We start from the raw sequence: 20,488 nt of genomic DNA on the forward strand, positions 1-20,488 counted from the left end.
GTTTTTTTTTTTCCCCTGCCTATTTTACCACACACACACAAAAAAAAAAAAAAAAAAAAAAAAAAAAAAAAAAGGAAATATCTTCCAGGTTTTTTTTTTCCCTCCAGGCCTTTTTTCCCTGCCTATTTAAGAAAAAAAAATAAATAAATAAATCGGGAATTTTCTTCCATTTTTTTCTTCCAGTTCTTTTTTTTCCTGCCTATTTTACTACCAAAAAAAAAAAAATTAAAAAAAAAAAGAAAGAAAAGAAAAAAATTGGGAATTTTCTTCCAGTTTTTCCTTCCAGTTTTTTTTCCCTGCCTATTTTAACACCAAAATACCCCCAAGCAAAGGCCAAAAAATCCATTTATAATCCATTTATAATCCGTTTATTCCTGCGCCCAGCCCGTGGCCGTGCCTGCCCTGCCGCTGGCGCAGCCGCGGCGCTGACGCGGGGCCGGGGCAGGGCCGGCCGGCCGGCCGGACGGACAGACGGACGGACAGACGGATAAATAGCGGCCCCGCCGAGGCTGCGGCAGAGCCCCAGGACCGAGATGGCTCCGGCGCTGCTGCTGCTGCTGCTGCTGGCGGGGGCGCGGGGCCAGCAGAGGCGCCTCGGTGAGCGGGACCCATGGGCTGGGCTCGGCTTAACTCGGGTTTAACTCGGATTGAGCTCTCATTTAACTCGGGTTGGGCTCTGGTTTAACTCGGACTGAACTCTCATTTAACTCGGATTGAGCTCTCATTTAACTCTGCTCTAACTCGGACTGAACTCTGATTTAACTCTGCTTTAACTCGGATTGAACTCTCATTTAACTCTGATTTAACTCTGCTTTAACTCTGCTTTAACTCAGACTGAACTCCCATTTAACTCTGCTTTAACTCTGATTTAACTCTGCTTTAACTCAGACTGAACTCCCATTTAACTCTGATTTAACTCTGCTCTAACTCGGACTGAACTCTCATTTAACTCGAGCTGGGCTCGGGTTTAGCTCTGGTTTAACTCGGGTTTAGCTCTGCTCTAACTCGGATTGAGCTCTGCTTTAACTCGGATTGAGCTCTCATTTAACTCTGGTTTAACTCTGATTTAACTCAGACTGAACTCCCATTTAACTCTGCTTTAACTCGGACTGAACTCTCATTTAACTCGAGCTGGGCTCGGATTTAGCTCTGCTTTAACTCGGATTTAGCTCTGGTTTAACTCGGATTGTATTCTGATTTAACTCTGCTTTAACTCTGATTTAACTCTGCTTTCATTCTGATTTAACTCTGCTTTAACTCGGATTTCATTCTGATTTAGCTCTGATTTAGCTCTGATTTAACTCTGATTTAGCTTTAAGTTAACTCTGATTTAACTCTGATTTAACTCTGATTTAACTCTGATTTAGCTCTGATTTAACTCTGACTTAACTCTGCTTTCATTCAAGTCTGAGTTCATTCTGCTTTAACTCTTCTTTAACTCTTCTTTAACGCTGATTTAACTCTTATTTAACCCTGATTTAACCCTGATTTCACTCGGATTTCACCCTGATTTAACCCTGATTTCATTCAAGTCTGATTCAAGTCTGATTTAACTCTGATTTAATCCTGATTTCACTTTGATTTCACCCTTCTTTAACCCTGATTTAACCCTAATTTAACCCTGATTTAACCCTGATTTCATTCTGCTTTAACCCTGATTTCACTCTGATTTCATTCAAGTCTGATTTAACTCAGATTAAATCCTGATTTAACTCTTCTTTAACTCTGATTTCATTCTGATTTAATCCTGCTTTAACTCTGATTTAACTTGGATTTCATGTTGATTTCATTCTGCTTTAACTCTGATTTAATCCTGATTTAACTCTGATTTCATTCTGATTGAATCCTGATTTAATCCTGATTTAACTCCACTTTAATCCTGACTCAATTCTGATTTTTTGAGTGTTTTTTAGACTGAAAATGTTCTGAAAATGCTGAGGGGTGGAAGGAGCTAAAGAGGGAGGATTTTTCAGCTGGAGCCTGAAAATATTGAGGGGGATTTTGTAGGAAAACTCAAAATGCTCCAGGAAATTATGGGGGGGGAAATGGAGAAATTATGGGGGGGGGAAGGGAGAAATTATGGGGGGAAATGGAGAAATTATAGAAAAATTGAGAAATTATGGGGGAAAATAGAGAAATTATAGGAAAATAGAGAAATTATAGGAAAAATTTGAGAAATTGCAGGGGAAATGGAGAAATAGAGGGGAAATAGAGAAATTATTAAAAAATTTGAGACATTGTGGGGGGAAAATGGAGAAATTATGGGGAAAATGGAGAAATTATGGGAGGAAATGGAGAAATAGGGGGAAATAGAGGAATTATAAAAAATTTTGAGACATTATGGGGGGAAATGGAGAAATTATAGGAAAAAATTGAGAAATTAGAGAGAAAAATAGAGAAATTCTAGGAATAAGATGAGAAATTCTAGGAAAAATTGAGAAATTGTAGAAAAACCCCAGAGAAATGAGGTTGTGCATCCTCTTGGCCAAGGAGGAATTTGAGTTTGGGATTTTGGGAGAATCCCTGAGTTAAGCTGGGATGTCCAGTGACCTTTTCACTCCCAAATTATCCCTAAAAATCCCCAATCCCAGCAGCTCCATCCCTCCCTTGGGCACATCCTGGATTTTCCCCCATCCCAAAGGGAAACCCTGCAGCCCCAAATCCCAACAGAGGGAGCAGCACAGGAGGGAGCTGATCCTGACCCTGCAGAATTCCTGATTTCCCTGTGCAGTCCATCCTGACCCTGCAGAATTCCTGATTTTCCTGTGCAGTCCATCCTGACCTTCCAGAATTCCTGATTTTCCTCAGGAGCTCATCCTGACCCTGCAGAATTCCTGATTTCCCTCTGGAGCTCATCCTGACCCTCCAGAATTCCTGATTTTCCTCTGGAGCCCATCCTGGCCCTGCAGAATTCCTGATTTCCCTCTGGAGCCCATCCTGACCCTGCAGAATTCCTGATTTTCCTGTGCAGTCCATCCTGACCCTCCAGCATTCCTGATTTCCCCTAGAGAGGATCCCAACTCTCCAGCATTCCCAGTTTTCCCTGGAGCTCATCCTCACCCTCCAGAATTCCTGATTTTTCCCTGGAGCTGCTCCTGACCCTCCAGCATTCCCAGTTTTCCCTGGAGCTGCTCCTGACCCTCCAGCATTCCCAGTTTTCCCTGGAGCTGCTCCTGACCCTCCAGCATTCCAGGCTCTCCCTGGAGCTCATCCTGACCCTCCAGAATTCCGATTTTCTCTGGAGCAGCTCCTGACCCTCCAGCATTCCCAGTTTTCCCGTGAGCTCATCCTGACCCCCAGCATTCCCAGTTTTCCCTGGAGCTCCCCCCTGCAGCATTCCCGGTTTTCCCTGGAGCCCCCCTGCAGCATTCCCGGTTTTCCCGGCTGAGCCCCGCAGCATTCCCGGTTTTCCCCGGAGCTCCCCGCAGCATTCCCGGTTTTCCCGGCTGAGCCCCCCGCAGCATTCCCGGTTTTCCCGGCTGAGCCCCGCGGCATTCCCGGTTTTCCCGGCTGAGCCCCGCTGTCCTTTGTGTCCCCCAGATCCCGGCCGGCCCTTCCCGAGCGCCGCCGGCCGCAGGGAGCCCGCCTGGAGCCGCGGGGCCGGGAACGCGCTGGGGGCCGCGGAGAGGGACGGGAGCACCGGGAATGCCGCGGGAGCAGGTGAGAGGGAATGCCCTGGGAAAGGAGAGAGGGAATTCCATGGGAAAGGAGAGAGGGAATGCCGTGGGAAAGGAGAGAGGAATTCCATGGGAAAGGAGAGAGGGAATTCCATGGGAGCAGGTGAGAGGAATTCCATGGGAAAGGAGAGAGGGAATGCCATGGGAAAGGAGAGAGGGAATTCCATGGGAGTAGGTGAGAGGGAATTCCGTGGGAAAGGAGAGAGGAATTCCATGGGAAAGGAGAGAGGGAATTCCATGGGAGCAGGTGAGAGGGAATTCCATGGGAAAGGAGCTCTGGGAATTCCATGGGAGCAGGTGAGAGGGAATTCCATGGGAAAGGAGCCCCAGGAATTCCATGGGAAAGGAGAGAGGGAATTCCATGGGAGCAGGTGAGAGGGAATTCCGTGGGAAAGGAGAGAGGGAATTCTGTGGGAAAGGAGAGAGGGAATTCCATGGGAAAGGAGCTCTGAGAATTCCAAGGGAGCAGGTGAAAGGGAAAGGAGCTCCAGGAATTCCATGGAAAAGGAGCTCCAGGGATGCCTTGGGAGCAGCAGAGAGGGAAAGGAGCTTTGGGAATGCCCTGGAGCAGCAGAGAGGGAAAGGATTTTGGGGATGCCCTGGAGCAGCTGAGAGCAGCAGCATTCCCGATTTTCCACCCCCGGGAAAGCCTCGGGCTCCAGCTTTGCCCAGCCCCCAGCCCGGATTTGCTGCTTTTGGCACCAAATCCCTGCCCAGGTGTGAGATCGGGGCCAGGGGAGATCCCCCCGAATTCCAGCCAGGAACTGCTCGGGGTGCAGGCTGAATGTTGGATTATTCACAGAATAATGGATGAATATTATCCATACAGTCATTATATCCTATCATATAAATAGAATATAATATCATAAATAATGCTGGATTATAGAATATTATATATATAATATTCTATAATTATATTCTGCATTATATTATATTATATAATATATATTATATTATATTATATTATATCATTATTCTGTATTATATTTTATAATATATATAGAATATAATATAGTAATTATCTTCTGTATTATATAGAATATATAGAGAATATAATATCAAAATTCTATTCTGTATTACATAATATATTTTATATATAGAATATAGTATAGTAATTATCTTCTTCATTATATAATACATATATATAGAATATAATATAATAATTCTATTCTCTATTATATAATATATATAATATGTAATTATTATTCCAATAATAGAAATAGGAATAATAATTAAAATATTATTACTATAATTATTATTCACACGATTATAATTAATGCAATATAAAGTATTATATGAGTAATAAATATTATTCCTATTATTATTCATATAATAATGTATGAATATATAATGGGTTTTCATAGGAATAGATGAGTCTATAAATATACTCTCATATATTCATAATTTTATATATTAATATATTTAATATAGATATATTTAATAAATAAAATATATTTAATAAATAATATATTTCATATAAATATATTCTATAAATATCTATATATTCATATAATATATATGAATATAAACCTTCCCAGGTTTATAATCAGCTGGATTATAAACCTGGGATCTTCTGGGATTTTCCCAACAATTTTGGGGTTTTTTTAGGAGGAGGAGAAGTTGGGCCAGAAATGCTGCAAGAAATGAGGGAAACCAACCGGGTGCTGCTGGAGGTTCGGGATTTGTTGAAGCAGCAGGTGGGTGAGGAATCCCTGATTCCTGATTTCCTGAGCTCTGGAATTCTCTGCTTGCTCTGGAATTGGGGAGATCCTTCCTGGGCCTGATTCCTGATTTCCTGAGCTCTGGGAATTCTCTGCTTGCTCTGGAATTGGGGAGATCCTTCCTGGGCCTGATTCCTGATTTCCTGAGCTCTGGGAATTCTCTGCTTCCTGCACAGAGTGAGCAGATTGTTGCTGCAGAACAGAGCCCAGGGGTGGTTTGTAATTGGGAGATAAAGTTGGGGAAAACTTTCAAGCTGGGAGAAACTTCAAGGTGAGAAAAACCTTTAAATCGGGAAAGAATTGGAAAGAATTCCAGTCGAAAAAAACCTTTAATTAGGAAAGAATTCCAGTCGAAAAAACTTTAAATTGGGAAAGAATTCCAGTCGAAAAAACTTTAAATTGGGAAAGAATTCCAGTTGAAAAAACCTCTAAGTTGAGGAAGTCTTTAAGGTGAGACAAACCTTAAAGTTGGGGGAATCTTCAAGGTGAGAAAACCTCCAAAAAAGGTTTTATTTATTTATTCATTCATTTTTGTTGTTATTATTTATTGCTGATTGATTTCACGCTGTTCCCTTGCAGATCAAGGAGATCACCTTCCTGAAGAACACGGTCATGGAGTGCGACGCCTGCGGTGGGTGCCCAGTGTGCCCCCTGTGTGTCCTGTGTGCCCTGTGCCCTGTGCTGGGTGTGCCCTGTGCTGGCTGTTCCCTCTGTGCCCTCTGTGCCCTCTGTTCCCTGTGTGTTCTGTGTGCCCTGTGTGCCCTGTGCTGGGTGTGTGCCCTGTGCCAGGTGTGCCCTGTGCCGGGTGTGCCCTGTGTGCCCTGTGCTGGGTGTGCCCTGTGTGCCCTGTGCTGGCTGTGCCCTGTGTGCCCCCTGTGTGCCCCCTGTGTGCCCCCTGTGTGCCCCCTGTGTGCTCTGTGTGCCCTGTGCCCTGTGCTGGGTGTGCCCTGTGTGTCCTGTGTGTCCTGTGTGTCCTGTGTGCCCTGTGCTGGGTGTGTGCCCTGTGCCAGGTGTGCCCTGTGTGCCCTGTGTGCCTTGTGCTGGGTGTGTGCCCTGTGCCAGGTGTGTTCTGTGTGCCCTGTGTGCCCTGTGCTCTGTGCCAGGTGTGTCCTGTGTGCCCTGTGTGCCCTGTGCTGGGTGTGTGCCCTGTGCTGGGTGTGTGCCCTGTGCTGGCTGTGCCTTGTGCTGGCTGTGCCCGGTGTGCCCTGTGCTGGGTGTGCCCTGTGTGCTGGCTGTGCTGGCTGTGCTGGGTGTGCCCTCTGTGTGCCCTGTGTGTGCCCTGTGTGCCCTGTGCTGGCTGTGCCCTGTGCCAGGTGTTCCCAGTGCTGGATGTGCCCTGTGTGCCCTGTGCCAGGTGTGCTGGCTGTGCTGGGTGTGTGCCCTGTGTGCCCTGTGTGCCGGGTGTGCCCTGTGCTGCCTGTGCTGGGTGTGCTCTCTGTGCCCTTTGTGCCCTGTGCTGGCTGTGCCCTGTGTGTTCTATGTGCTCTGTGTGCCCGGTGTGCCCTGTGCCCAGTGTTCCCTTTGCTGGGTGTGCCCTCTGTGCTGGGTGTGCCCTCTGTGCTGGGTGTGCCCTGTGCTGGGTGTGCCCTGTGCTGGGTGTACCCTCTGCCGGGTGTGCCCTCTGTGCCCTGTGCCCCCTGTGTGCCCTGTGTGCCCCCTGTGTGCCCTGTGTGCCCTGTGCTGGCTGTGCCCTGTGTGCCCCCTGTGTGCCCTTTGTGCCCTGTGCTGGCTGTGCCCTGTGTGTTCTATGTGCTCTGTGTGCCCAGTGTGCCCTGTGCCCTGTGTGCCCTGTGCTGGGTGTGCCCTGTGCTGGGTGTACCCTCTGCCGGGTGTGCCCTCTGTGCCCTGTGCCCGCTGTGTGCCCCCTGTGTGCCCTGTGCTGCTCTGCCCCCTCTACTCCGTGTGCCCTCTGCCTGGAGCACAGTGCTGGATACCCCAGTCAGTGCTGGGAGCTGAGCTGGTGGCTCTGGGACACCCCACGGTGGCTCTGGGACACCCCATGGTCCCATGGTGGCTTTGGGACACCCCAGAGCTGAGCTGATGCCTTTGGGACACCCCAGGTTGTTCTGGTGGCTCTGGGACACCCCATGGTGGCTTTGGGACACCCCAGGTTGTTCTGGTGGCTTTGGGACACCCCATGGTGGCTTTGGGACACCCCAGGTTGTTCTGGTGGCTCTGGGACACCCCGTGGTGGCTCTGGGACACCCAAAGCTGAGCTGATGGCTTTGGGACACCCCAGGTTGTTCTGGTGGCTCTGGGACACCCCATGGTGGCTTTGGGACACCCCAAAGCTGAGCTGATGGCTTTGGGACACCCCAGGTTGTTCTGGTGGCTTTGGGACACCCCATGGTGGCTTTGGGACACCCCAAAGCTGAGCTGATGGCTCTGGGACACCCCATGGTCCCATGGTGGCTTTGGGACACCCCAGAGCTGAGCTGATGGCTTTGGGACACCCCAGGTTGTTCTGGTGGCTCTGGGACACCCCGTGGTGGCTCTGGGACACCCCGTGGTGGCTCTGCTGGCTCCGGGACGCTGTGCTCACCGCTGCTGTCCCGCAGGCATGCGGCCGGAGGTGACAGGTCCTGTGATCACCATGACGCAGTTCAGCCGCTGTGTCCCCAACCCCTGCTTCCCGGGCGTGCCCTGCACCGAGAGCGGCGGCGGCTTCCGCTGCGGGCCCTGCCCCGCCGGCTACACCGGGAACGGCACGCACTGCTCCGACATCAACGAGGTAACCCCGGCACGGGCAGCGAGACCTGCAGGAGCTGCAGGAGCTGCGGGAGCTGCGGGAGCTGCAGGAGCTGCAGGAGCTGCAGGAGCTGCAGGAGCTGCAGGAGCTGCGCTTCTGTGCCTGGCACACGCTGGGATCCCTGCAGGAGCTGCAGCTCTGTGCCTGGCACACACTGGGATTCCTGCAAACTCTGGAATTCTGTGCCTGGCACAGTAGGATCCCTGTAAGAGCTGCAGTCCTGCAGGAGCTGCAGTTCTGTGCTTGGCACACACTGGGATCCCTGCAGGAGCTGCAATTCCTGCAGGAGCTGCAGTTCTGTGCCTGGCACATGATGGGATCCCTGTAAGAGCTGCAATCCTGCAGGAGCTGCAGTTCTGTGCCTGGCACACGCTGGAATTCCTGCAGACTCTGGAATTCTGTGCCTGGCACACTGGGATCCCTGTAAGAGCTGCAATTCATGCAGGAGCTGCAGTTCTGTGCCTGGCACACTCTGGGATTCCTGTAGGAGCTGGGGTTCCTGCAGGAGCTGCAGTTCTGTGCCTGGCACACGTTGGGATTCCTGCAAACTCTGGAATTCTGTGCCTGGCACACTCTGGGATCCCTGCAGGAGCTGCAATTCCTGCAGGAGCTGCAGTTCTGTGCCTGGGACATGCTGGAATTCCTGCAGGAGCTGCAATTCCTGCAGGAGCTGCAGTTCTGTGCCTGGCACACTCTGGGATTCCTGCAGGAGCTGCAGTTCTGTGCCTGGCTCACGCTGGAATTCCTGCAGACTCTGGAATTCCGTGCCTGGCCCTCCCCAGGGAGGCTTTAGGGCCAGTCCAGTCAGGATTTCTCCCAACAAAATAAATCCTGAGGTTTGTGCCACACAGGGAGGGGAGTTTGGAAGGCCAGAGCTGCCTCCTGTGCTGAGGAGTTGTTGGAGATAAGATTTATTAGGTGTGGAATGGGATCAAACAGTTCCCAGATAATCCTTGAAACAGCAAATCTCAACCACAGGGCTTTGCTCCTGCCCTTAAATCAAACCTTGCTGGGCAGATACTGTGGATTATTTTTAGGAAATTTTCTCCTTTTTTTTAGGAAATGTGGCATTCCACCAATTTTTAGCTCTGTGTGTGTGCAAAGCTCTGCTCATCCATGGATTTTTTTTGTAGGGCTGCTGAGCTCTGTGCTTCCCAAACCATGAACTTGGTTATCCCACTCTTGCAGAGCCTCAATTTAAAAACCTGCTGAAGGCTCCATGGGAGATTTTGGGATTGTCAGTCCAAAATATGGGACCCACTGTATTTCTGTGATGCATCTGCCAGCACAGAGCATAAAATCCAGGGAAAATAATGAAGTGTTGGAGGAAGCAAAGCATTCAGAGCAATTTTGGAAAGAGTGGTGAACAAACAACTCGAGCTGTGTTTGAAAGTCAGGGTGGGGAATTGTCCAGTGCCCTGGACTCTGAGGATTCCAGGAAGGAAAAGGGGAAGCAGGAACAGCTCCAGGGAGGGAAAAGTGAAGGAGCAGCTCCAGGAAGGGAAAGGTGAAGCAGGAGCAGCTCCAGGAAGGGAAAGGTGAAGGAGCAGCTCCAGGAAGGGAAAGGAAGCAGGAGCAGCTCCAGGAAGGGAAAGGAAGCAGGAGCAGCTCCAGGGAGGGAAAGGTGAAGCAGGAGTAGCTCCAGGAAGGGAAAGGTGAAGCAGGAGCAGCTCCAGGAAGGGAAAGGTGAAGCAGGAGCAGCTCCAGGAAGGGAAAGGTGAAGCAGGAGCAGCTCCAGGAAGGGAAAAGTGAAGGAACAGCTCCAGGAAGGGAAAGGTGAAGCAGGAGCAGCTCCAGGAAGGGAAAGGGGAAGCAGGAGCAGCTCCAGGAAGGGAAAAGTGAAGCAGGAGCAGCTCCAGGAAGGGAAAGGTGAAACAGGAGCAGCTCCAGGGAGGGAAAGGTGAAGCAGGAGCAGCTCCCTGCCCAGGCTCTGCTGTCACCTGAGGAGTCACAGCTCAGAGTGGCTTTGTTCTCTCCCCACCCAGGGGGGACACCCAAGCTGGGGGAGCCCTCCGAGAACTTCTGTGCCCTTTTCTCCCCCTTCAGACTAAAACCCCAAGAGCTGGAGGTGCCCCCGGGCTGGAGCTGCCCCCTGGCACAGCCCTGGGCACCGTGTGTCTCGTTGCAGTGCAATGCCAACCCCTGCTTCCCGAAGGTGCAGTGCATTAACACCAACCCCGGCTTCCGCTGCGAGCCCTGCCCGCCCGGCTTCACCGGGCAGCTGCTGGAGGGGGTGGGACTGGCCTTTGCCAGGGCCAACAAACAGGTGAGGGCCTGGAATGTTCTGTGTCCCTCAGACGCTGGGGATTCTCTCCCCTCTGCAGGTGGGGCGCAGAGGAAGGTGAAGAAACGGGAGGTGATGGTTCCTGAGTGATGGAAGGGAGGGTGGCGAGGGGCTGGGAGGGAATTCCCATCCCTGGAGGTGTCCCTGGGGGTGGGGATGGGATGGTTAAAGGTCCCTCCCAAACCCAAACCGTTTTGGGGTTCCAGGATTCCATGGATTGGTGGGAATGCAGGGAGAGGAAAGTGCCCAGGGTGTCCTGGCACCTCCCAGAGCCACCTCCCCTGTGCCAAACTGGGGCTGGGCAGAGCATCCCAGCACCTCTGGGGCTGTGGGGCCATCCTGGGAATGGGAATGGCAATGGCAATGGGAATGGGAATGGGAATGGGAGTGGGAATGGCAATGGGAATAGCAATAGGAATGGCAATGGCAATGGAAATGGGAATGGGAATAGGAATGGGAATGGGAATGGGAATGGGAATAGGAATAGGAATGGGAATGGGAATGGGAATGGCAATGGGAATAGGAATGGGAATGGCAATGGGAATGGGAATGGGAATGGGAATGGGAATGGGAATGGGAATGGGAATGGGAATCCTTCCTGCTGGGACACAGAACAGTTCCTGCAGCTGCTGCCACCCCCTCCCAGCTTCTCTGACAGCTCCAGGCAGATAAAAAATCCCAACAGCCTGGGCTGTTTGTGGTTTTTAGGGGTAATTGTCCCACACGTGGCTCTGGGGATTTGGGGCTGGTTGTGGGATGCAGCCATTGAGCTTCTAAATCCATGGAGCCCCTTCCATGGTGGGGATATTCCAGCAGCTCAGCTCAGAGCTCAGCTCTGTTCTCCCTGGGGTGGGTCCTGCTCTCCTTGGGGTGGAGGTGAGGGTAAAGGTGTGTTCCTGTTCTCCCTGGCCAGGTGTGCACCGACATCAACGAGTGTGAGACTGGAGCTGCCACCAATTGTGTCCCAAACTCCATCTGCATCAACACTCGGGTAAATCCTCAGGGATTTGGGGAGGATCCCAGGGCTGGAGCCCCCCCGGAGCCAGGCTGGGAGAGCTGGGGGGGTTCAGTGGAGAGGAGAAAGCTCCAGGGAGAGAAGGGGCTCCAGGAGAGCTGGAGAGGGACTGGGAGAAGGGATGGAGGGACAGGAACAGGGAATGGATTTAAAGTGGGAAAAGGGAGAGTTGGGTGGGATATTGGGGTGGAATTCCTGCCTGGGAGGGTGGAGAGGGGCTGGGATGGAATTCCCAGAGCAGCTGTGGCTGTCCCTGGATCCCTGGGAGTGTCCCGAGGAAGGGCTTTACCGGGAGGCCAAAAGCGAATCCCGAGCAGGGATTTACCGGGATTCCCGTCCGAGTTCCCCCTCCCGTTTTCCCCGCAGGGATCCTACAAATGCGGGGCCTGCAAGCCGGGCTTTGTGGGGGATCAGATCAGCGGCTGCCGCAGCCAGACCGCGCCCGGGACCCGGCGCTGCCCCAACGGCGAGATCAGCCCGTGCCACGAGAAAGCCGAGTGCATCGTGGAGAGGGACGGCTCGCTGTCCTGCCAGGTCACCGCTGCCACCCTCCCGGCACCGGCACCGGGATGGGATCCACCCTCCCGGGACTGGGACCCGGTCCCGCCCTCCCGGGACCGGGGTCTGGTTTGATCCCGTGGGATGGAGGGGTCTGCTCTGACCCTCCTGAGTTTGGGCTCTGCTCTGACCCTCCTGCAAATGGGGACTGGTCCCAGTCTCTGCCGAGACTGGTTGGGGTCTGTCTGACCCTCCTGCGATCTGGGTTTAATCCCAATTTCCCTGCGGGTGGGGTCTGATCCCTCCCTCCCGACACTGGGGTTGGTCCCACACTCCTGTGGGTCTGGTCTGACCCCCGCCCCGGGATTTGGGGCTGGTCCAACCCCCCCAGCAATTGGGGTCGGTGTGATCCCAAACTCCCATTGGGGTCGGGTGTGATCCCAAACTCCCATTGGGGTCGGTGTGATCCCAAACTGCCCGGGATTGGGGTCGAGTGTGATCCCAAACTCCCATTGGGGTCGGTGTGATCCCAAACTCCCTGGGATTGGGGTCGGTGTGATCCCAAACTCCCCGGGATTGGGGTCGGTGTGATCCCAAACTCCCCGGGATTGGGGTCGGTGTGATCCCAAACTCCCATTGGGGTCGGGTGTGATCCCAAACTCCCTGCGATTGGGGTCGGTGTGATCCCAAACTCCCCGGGATTGGGGTCGGTGTGATCCCAAACTCCCATTGGGGTCGGTGTGATCCCAAACTCCCATTGGGGTCGCTGTGATCCCAAACTCCCTGCGATTGGGGTCGGGCTCGCTCCTCTCCCGGGTCTGCCACTGCCCTCTCCTGGAGATCGCCCTTCCCGAACCTTCCCTGCTCGTCCCCGTCCCCCGAGCTCCTCCCCGGGCTGCTCCCTCCCGCTTTTTGGGGTTTTGGTTTTCCCTGAAGCGCTGCGAACCTGTCGGATCCGGATTTCCCTGGAGCTGAGCAGGGAGGATCCAGGGAATCGGGATCCAGGATCAGCAGCCTCAGAGCCAACTTCTGCTCCTCCTCAGAGCCAACTTGTTCTGCTGCCTCTCGGAGCCAGCTTGTGCTGCTCCTCAGGTCCCAGCAGCCCGATCCGAGCTGGTGAAATCCCAGAAATGTTTCTCCCGGGCGTTATTTCCCTGCAGCGTTTCCCATCCCGATCCTGCAGCGTTCCGTGCCGTTTCTCCGGTAAATCCCAGGTTTTTGGGGGGCTGACTCCGTGTCTGCTCCTCGCAGTGCCTCGTGGGCTGGGCAGGGAACGGCTACGTGTGCGGCAAGGACACGGACATCGACGGCGTCCCCGACGAGAAGCAGCGCTGCTCCGACAAGAAATGCCGCAAGGTGGGCGAGGAAATCCCGGGATTTCACCCCAATTTCCCTGCAGGAGCGGCCTCGGGCGCCGCTGGGACCTGCGGAGCTCAGGCCGTCGTCCCACACCCCTGTCCCTGTCCCTGCCCCGCAGGACAACTGCGTGACCGTGCCCAACTCGGGCCAGGAGGACGCGGACAGGGACGGCATCGGGGACGCCTGCGACGACGACGCCGACGGGGACGGGATCCCGAACGCCGAGGTGCGGCCGCCGCGGCTCCTGCGGGGGGAATCCGGGGCTCCCAGTGGGGATTTGGGGGTCCCAGTGAGGATTCGGGGGATCCCAGTGGAGATTTGGGGGTGCCAGTGGAGATTTGGGGGTCCCAATGCGGATTCGGGGCGTCCCAGTGGGGATTCGGGGGGTACCAGTGGGGATTTGGGGGTCCCAGTGGGAGTTCAGAGGTCCCAGTGGGAATTTGGGGGTCCCAATGGGGATTTGGGGGTCCCAGTGGGGATTTAAGGGTCCCAGTGGGAATTCACAGGTCCCAGTGGGAGTTCAGGGGTCCCAGTGGGAGTTCAGAGATCCCAGTGGGAATTTGGGGGTCCCAGTGAGAGTTCAGGGCTGCTATTGTGAATTTAGGGGTCCCAGTGGGAGTTCAGTGGTCCCAGTGTGAATTGAGGGGTCCTAGGGGGAACTCAGGGGTCCCAGTGGGAGTTCAGGGGTCCCAGTGGGAGTTCAGGGGTCCCATTGTGAATTCAGGGGTCCCAGTTGGGAGTTCAGGGGTCCCAGTTGGGAGTTCAGGGGTCCCAGTGAGAGTTCAGGGGTCCCAGTGTGAATTGAGGGGTCCCAGTGGGAGTTCAGGGGTCCCAGTGTGAATTGAGGGGTCCCAGTGTGAATTGAGGGGTCCCAGTGGGAGTTCAGGGGTCCCAGTGTGAATTTAGGGGTCCCAGTGGCAGTTCAGGGGTCCCAGTGGCAGTTCAGGGGTCCCAGTGTGGCCTCCCTCTGTGACCCCCGATGATCTCACCCCAGGCTGGGACCCCCGCGGGCTCTGTGCTGCCTGGGGACCCCCAAGGCGCCGCCGTGTCCCCATCCCCGTCCCCGTCCCCTGTCCCCGCAGGACAACTGCGTGTACACACGGAACGCGGACCAGCGCAACGCCGACAGGGACAACTTTGGGGACGCGTGTGACAACTGCCGGCAGGTGAAGAACAACGACCAGCGCGACATCGACGGCGACGGCCGCGGCGACGAGTGCGACGACGACATGGACGGCGACGGTGAGGCACGGCCCGGCCCGGGCTGGCTCCTGCTCGTGTCACCCCCCTCAGCTCCTGGGTGACACACAGGGCACTGTCCCCGTGTCCCCCAGCTCAGGGGCTGCTCTCCACCGTGGGGTTATTGCCATTTTTATTGTCCAGAATTGGGGTTTTTTTAGGTGACACACAGGGTGATGTCCCCACGTCCCCCAGCTCAGGGGCTGCTCCCCACCGTGGGGTTATTGCCATTTTTATTGTCCAGAATTGGGGTTTTTTTTCAGGGTCCTCTGTTAAAGGGAGGAAAGGATAAATGTGACTTCATGTTGTTAGAAGGCTGATTTATTATTCCTTGAGGATGGGATATATTATTAAAGAATGCTGTGCTAAAACTATACTGAAGAATAAAGATACAGACAGAAGAATGAGGATGAAAACTCCTCACTCCTTCCAGAGTCCAACACAGCCTGGTTGTGATTGGTCATTAAGTAAAAACAATTCACATTAAACCAATCAAACAATCTCCAAACCAGATTCCAAAGCAGCAAAACACAGGAGAAGCAAATGAAATAATTATTGTTTCCTTTTTCTCTGAGGCTTCTCAGCTTCCCAAGAGAAATCCATTAAGTAAAAACAATTCACATTAAACCAATCAATTTCCAAACCAGATTCCAAAGCAGCAAAACACAGGAGAAGCAAATGAGATAATTATTGCTTCCTTTTTCTCTGAGGGTTCTCAGCTTCCCAGGAGAAGAATCCTGGCAAAGAGATTTTTCAGGAAACGTGACAGTGGCACACAGTCCCTGTCCTGAGTGCCTTGTGCTGTGTTTGCAGGGAGAAATTTGGGGATCCCTGCACTGCCAGCAGCTCCTGGCTCGAGGCTGGGGGGCTCAGGGCTGTCCCCTGGGGTGGGCTGACCCCAGCTGCCCCCAGCAGCCAGGAATCCCCACAGACACCCCCCAAACCCTGAAATCCTCGCTCCAGCCATGAACTCACCCCCCTGGCTTTTGGTGGACCCACTCTCCCGTTTTTGCAGGGATCAAGAACGCCGTGGACAACTGCAGGAGGGTGCCCAACCCTGACCAGAGGGACGGGGACGGGGACGGCGTGGGGGACGCCTGCGACAGCTGCCCCACCCTCAGCAACCCTGACCAGGTACTGCAGGGCCACCAGGGCCTGGCCACTGCCAGGGGACAGCCCCAGCTGCCACCCTCCTGTGCCACAAGAGGAAATTCCCTCGGGAGCAAATACCAGGAAATTTGGCACTCCGGGCTCTCCCTTCCTGCCCTGCCCCACTGCTGGAATTCCTCAGAATCCCCCCCAAAAAATCCCACAGAAAGGTTCCTGCTGTTGGCAGATCTCTGTTTGTTTAAGGAATGAATTAAAATTTCTTTTATTTAAGGAATAAATTTAAATTATTCTTCCTTTATTTTTCTAGAAAGACACTGACCACGATCTGGTGGGAGATGTCTGTGACACCAACCAGGACAGGTGAGCTGCAGAAATGAAAAATTCGATTTATTTGCATGAAATCCTGGGAATGAAGGGACCAAAAGGCTGTGAAAACCCAGCTTGGCATTCTCCTATAAAAAATGGAGGTTTAGAGGTGGAGTTTTCTTCAGACCTCACAAAAAGTGACCACTGGAAGGAAGGAAGGAAGGAAGGAAGGAAGGAAGGAAGGAGCACTCCAGAGCTGTCCATTTCCAGCAGGAATGTCACTGACACATTTTATGAAAATCCTTTCCCTAGCATTTTTCTCCTGAGAAGCCTCAGAAAAGAAATGTAAACAAGAATTATCTGATGGCTTAGAGTGTGCTCTGGAGATGGTTTAGCTTTGATTGGTCCCATGTGAATTGTTTTTAATTAATGACCAATCCCAGTCCAGCTCTGTCAGGCTCTCTGGTCAGTCACAAGATTTTATTATTCATTCTTTTCCGGCCTTTTGATGTCTCCTTTCTCTTTCTTTAGTAGAGTTTTAGTATATAATATAAAATATAATGTGATACAGTGTGATATGGTGTGATGTGATATATAATAGAGTGTAATGTGTAATATGTAATGTGTAATATATAATATAATACATGATATAATGTGATATAATGTGATATGATATGATATGATATGATATGATATGATATGATATGATATGATATAATATGATATGATATGATATAATATGATATAATATGATATAATATGATATAATATGATATAATATGATATAATATGATATAATATGATATAATATAGTGTGATATAAAATAATGTGATATAAAATAAAGTGATATAATGTGATATGATATGATGAATAGAATAGAATAGAATGTTAATATAATATAATGTTAATGTTAATGTAATGTAATATCATATCATATCATATCATATCATATCATATCATATCATATCATATCATATTGATATAATATAATATCATATTGATATAATATAAGGTTGATATAATGTTGATATAATAGAATATAATGTAATGTTGATATAATAGAATATAATGTTAATATAATAGAATATAATGTTAATATAATAGGATATAATGTTAATATAATAGAATATAATGTTAATATAATAGGATATAATGTTAATATAATAGAATATAATGTTAATATAATAGAATATAATGTTAATATAATAGAATATAATGTTAATATAATATCATATCAGCCTTCTGAAGCATGGAGCCATTTCTCATCTCTTCCCTGGTCCTGGGGACCCTCAGCCATCCCTGACCCACTCCTGGGCTGACTTTAAGGCTGAAATCCCCGACCCAGCTGCAGGGCCCAGCCCCGGGGCAGCTCCCGGTGCTGCTGGCCGTGGGTGACGTGTCCTGTCCCTGTCCCTGTCCCTGTCCCTTCTCCCCAGTGACGGTGACGGCCACCAGGACTCGCGGGACAACTGCCCCACGGTGCCCAACAGCTCGCAGGTGGACACGGACGGCGACGGGCTGGGGGACGAGTGTGACGAGGATGACGATGACGACGGCATCCCCGACTTCCGACCCCCCGGCCCCGACAACTGCAGGCTGGTGCCCAACCCCGGCCAGGAGGACTCGGATGGTGAGGGAGGGAGGGAGGGAGGGAGGGAGGGAGGGAGGGAGGGAGGGATGGGTCCTCTGGGCTCCCCGGGGTCGCTGCAGCCTCTGGGAGCCGCGGGAGTTTGGGGTTTATTGGCACTGACCCGTGCCAGGCCTGGGACACGGGCAGGTGCCCACAGTGCCAGCGCTAGGGCCAGGCTTGGGATCAGGTTTGGGGCTGGGTTTGGGGCCAGGTTTGGGATCAGGTTTAGGATCAGGTTTAGGATCATGTTTGGGATCAGGTTTGGGGTTGGGTTTGGGATCAGGTTTGAGATCAGGTTTGAGATTATGCTTGGGATCAGGTTTGGGGTCAGATTTGGGATCAGGTTTGGGGCCGGGTTTTGGGTCAGGTTTGGGGCCAGGTTTGGGGTTGGGTTTGGGATCAGGTTTGGGGTTGGGTTTGGGGCCAGGTTTGGGATCAGGTTTGGGATTATGCTTGGGATCATGTTTGGGATCAGGTTTAGGATCAGGTTTGGGGTTGGGTTTGGGATCATGCTTGGGATCAGGTTTGGGATCGGGTTTGGGGTCAGGTTTGAGATCATGCTTGGGATCAGGTTTGGGATCGGGTTTGGGGTCAGGTTTGGGATTAGGTTTAGGATGAGGTTTGGGGCCGTGTTTGGGGTCAGGTTCTCTCTCCCAGAAGTGTCTGGGGTTTGAGGGTTTCTCTGCCAGCAGGAGAAGCCTCCAGGTTTCTCTGCAGCTCCTCGGGGTGTCCCGGTCCCTCGGTGCACTCAGCTGCCCCTGGTGCTGCCCGAGGCTGAGCAAACCCAGGGCAGGAGCTGCTGCTCCAGGCTCCTTCCTCCTCCTCCTCCTCCTCCTCGTGCCCAGGGGACGGCGTGGGGAACCTGTGTGAGGATGACTTCGACAGGGACATGGTGATCGACAGGATCGACGTCTGCCCCGAGAACGCCGAGGTGACGCTCACCGACTTCAGGGCCTTCCAGACCGTGGTGCTGGACCCCGAGGGCGACGCTCAGATCGACCCCAACTGGATCGTCCTCAACCAGGCAGGGAGAGCTCCAGCTGGGAACGCTCCTGGGGGCTTTCCCTAAAAGGCTCCGTGGTCCTGCAGTGCCCAGATGCTGGAGCCAAGGCCTGGAGCAGCATAAGAGGGAGTTTGGTGTGTCTGGAATTGCACTAAAGAGTCACAATTCCTCTTTCTCAGGGCATGGAGATCGTCCAGACCATGAACAGCGACCCTGGCCTGGCTGTAGGTGAGGAATTTCCCTTCTCCCTTTGGGAAATCATCACTCGCTGCAGCTTTGATCAGCCACTGCTTCCTGACTCCATCCACTGTTTCCTGCAGTGCACAGAGCCCAGATTCCCCCTGGCAAAATCCACCTCCCCAGCTGAATGCTGGCTCTGTTTTGCTGCCCCTGACAGGGTACACAGCCTTTAACGGGGTGGACTTCGAGGGCACCTTCCACGTCAACACGGCCACGGACGACGACTACGCCGGGTTCATCTTTGGCTACCAGGACAGCTCCAGCTTCTACGTGGTGATGTGGAAGCAGATGGAACAAACCTACTGGCAGGCAAACCCCTTCCGGGCAGTGGCCGAGCCTGGAATTCAGCTGAAGGTAAAGGAACCCTGCAGAAGGAATTCCCTGCTGGAATTTTGCCTTGGGAAAAGCAGCTGTGTTGGATCCTTTGTGCACACGCTGAGCAGGCTCTGCTCTGTGCCAGGCAGTGAAATCCAAAACGGGCCCTGGGGAGTACCTGCGGAATTCCCTGTGGCACACGGGAGACACCGCGGACCAGGTGAAGCTGCTCTGGAAGGACCCGCGGAATTCGGGCTGGAAGGACAAGACCTCCTACCGCTGGTTCCTGCAGCACCGGCCCCAGGTCGGCTACATCAGGTGAGGCTCAGGACAGGACCATCCCCACCGGGGAAATCAGCCCCAGAACGTTCCGGAAGGGAGCTCATCCATGGGCAGGGACCCTTCCCGCTGTCCCCTGGCGCTCCCAGGGATGGAGCAGCCCCGAGGCCGGGGCAGCTCCTGCCACTCCCTGCCTTGTTCCCCTGCAGGGCTCGGTTCTACGAGGGCCCCGAGGTGGTGGCAGACACAGGAGTTGTCCTGGACACCACCATGAGGGGGGGACGCCTCGGGGTCTTCTGCTTCTCCCAGGAGAACATCATCTGGTCCAACCTCCGCTACCGCTGCAACGGTGAGTGGGAAAGGCAAACTGGGAATTCTCCTCCAGTTGTGGGCACCTGCACAGCCACGGGAACGGGGCAGCAAACAGGAGCCGAGTCTTTTCCCTGCTGTTCCTGCCCTGATCTCTCTCTGCTTTACCGCTCAGACACCATCCCAGAGGACTACGAGACGTTCCGGTTCCAGCAGGACTGATCCCCCGCGGCGCCTCCTGCCCCCAGCCCGCGCTCGGCCGCCCCGCTCCCGCTCTGGAATCCTGCCCCAAGAGCTGTCAGCACCTCCCTCGCAGCCCCCAGCTCCCCTTCCCCAACAGCAAATCCCCCAAAGTGTTACAGGAATCCTCCGGGAAGGGCAGAGGTGGAGACGGGGAGTGTGAGCAGAAGCCTGAGCTGCTGCAAGCCCCGGGGCCGTGCTGGGAGCTCCCTGCAGCAGCTGGGATGGTTGGAGCTCCTTTGGCGTGGGTGATTCCCAGGAATCTTCTCCCTGCTCCAAGGCTCCTGAGTGTGAATGTTGTTTTCCTTTTCAAGACCTGCTGCAAAGCAAACTCAGCACGAGTCTGAGAGGGACGTGTGGAGCAGCCTCGGTACAAGTTGCTCATTTTAATAAATGAAAAAGCACTTTAAGGAGAGTATCTGTTCTGGGATGTTGGAAAATAAACACTTGGAATGCTGGATAATAAATTCTAGATTTCTCCTTGGTCGTGTCTGTGTTCTCTCCACTCTTCTG

The 20,488-nt window shown here is 52.7% G+C and overlaps 1 protein-coding gene across 2 annotated transcripts; it reads left to right on the plus strand.

Moving 5' to 3' along the window:
- The first annotated feature begins 436 nt into the window (after positions 1-436).
- COMP (cartilage oligomeric matrix protein) lies at positions 437-20,428 on the plus strand. Of its 2 annotated transcripts, XM_084221231.1 has the most exons (20): positions 437-597; positions 3,541-3,660; positions 5,286-5,374; positions 5,978-6,029; positions 7,957-8,129; positions 10,276-10,413; positions 11,345-11,422; positions 11,813-11,980; positions 13,196-13,300; positions 13,422-13,529; positions 14,386-14,545; positions 15,558-15,676; positions 15,960-16,012; positions 17,396-17,589; positions 18,435-18,613; positions 18,772-18,820; positions 18,990-19,186; positions 19,293-19,465; positions 19,636-19,775; positions 19,911-20,428. In XM_084221231.1, exons 1-20 carry the CDS (start codon positions 534-536, stop codon positions 19,955-19,957), a joined length of 2,406 nt encoding a protein of 801 aa, XP_084077357.1. In that variant the 5' UTR covers positions 437-533; the 3' UTR covers positions 19,958-20,428. The 2 variants fall into 2 exon arrangements, with proteins under 2 accessions (XP_084077357.1, XP_084077358.1); XM_084221232.1 differs by lacking the exon at positions 3,541-3,660 and having other exon boundaries at positions 438-597.
- Positions 20,429-20,488: the final 60 nt, after the last annotated feature.

This window comes from Fringilla coelebs, assembly GCF_963513975.1.
Source record: "Fringilla coelebs genome assembly, chromosome: 24".
NCBI lineage: Eukaryota > Metazoa > Chordata > Aves > Passeriformes > Fringillidae > Fringilla > Fringilla coelebs.

Coding starts and splice junctions, on each gene's coding strand:
- COMP (XM_084221231.1), top strand. CDS start 534: ATGGCTCCGGCGCTGCTGCTGCTGCTGCTGCTGGCGGGGGCGCGGGGC. Junction 11,981..13,195: donor ACGGCTCGCTGTCCTGCCAG/GTCACCGCTGCC, acceptor TGCTCCTCGCAG/TGCCTCGTGGGCTGGGCAGG. Junction 16,013..17,395: donor TGTGACACCAACCAGGACAG/GTGAGCTGCAGA, acceptor CCTTCTCCCCAG/TGACGGTGACGGCCACCAGG.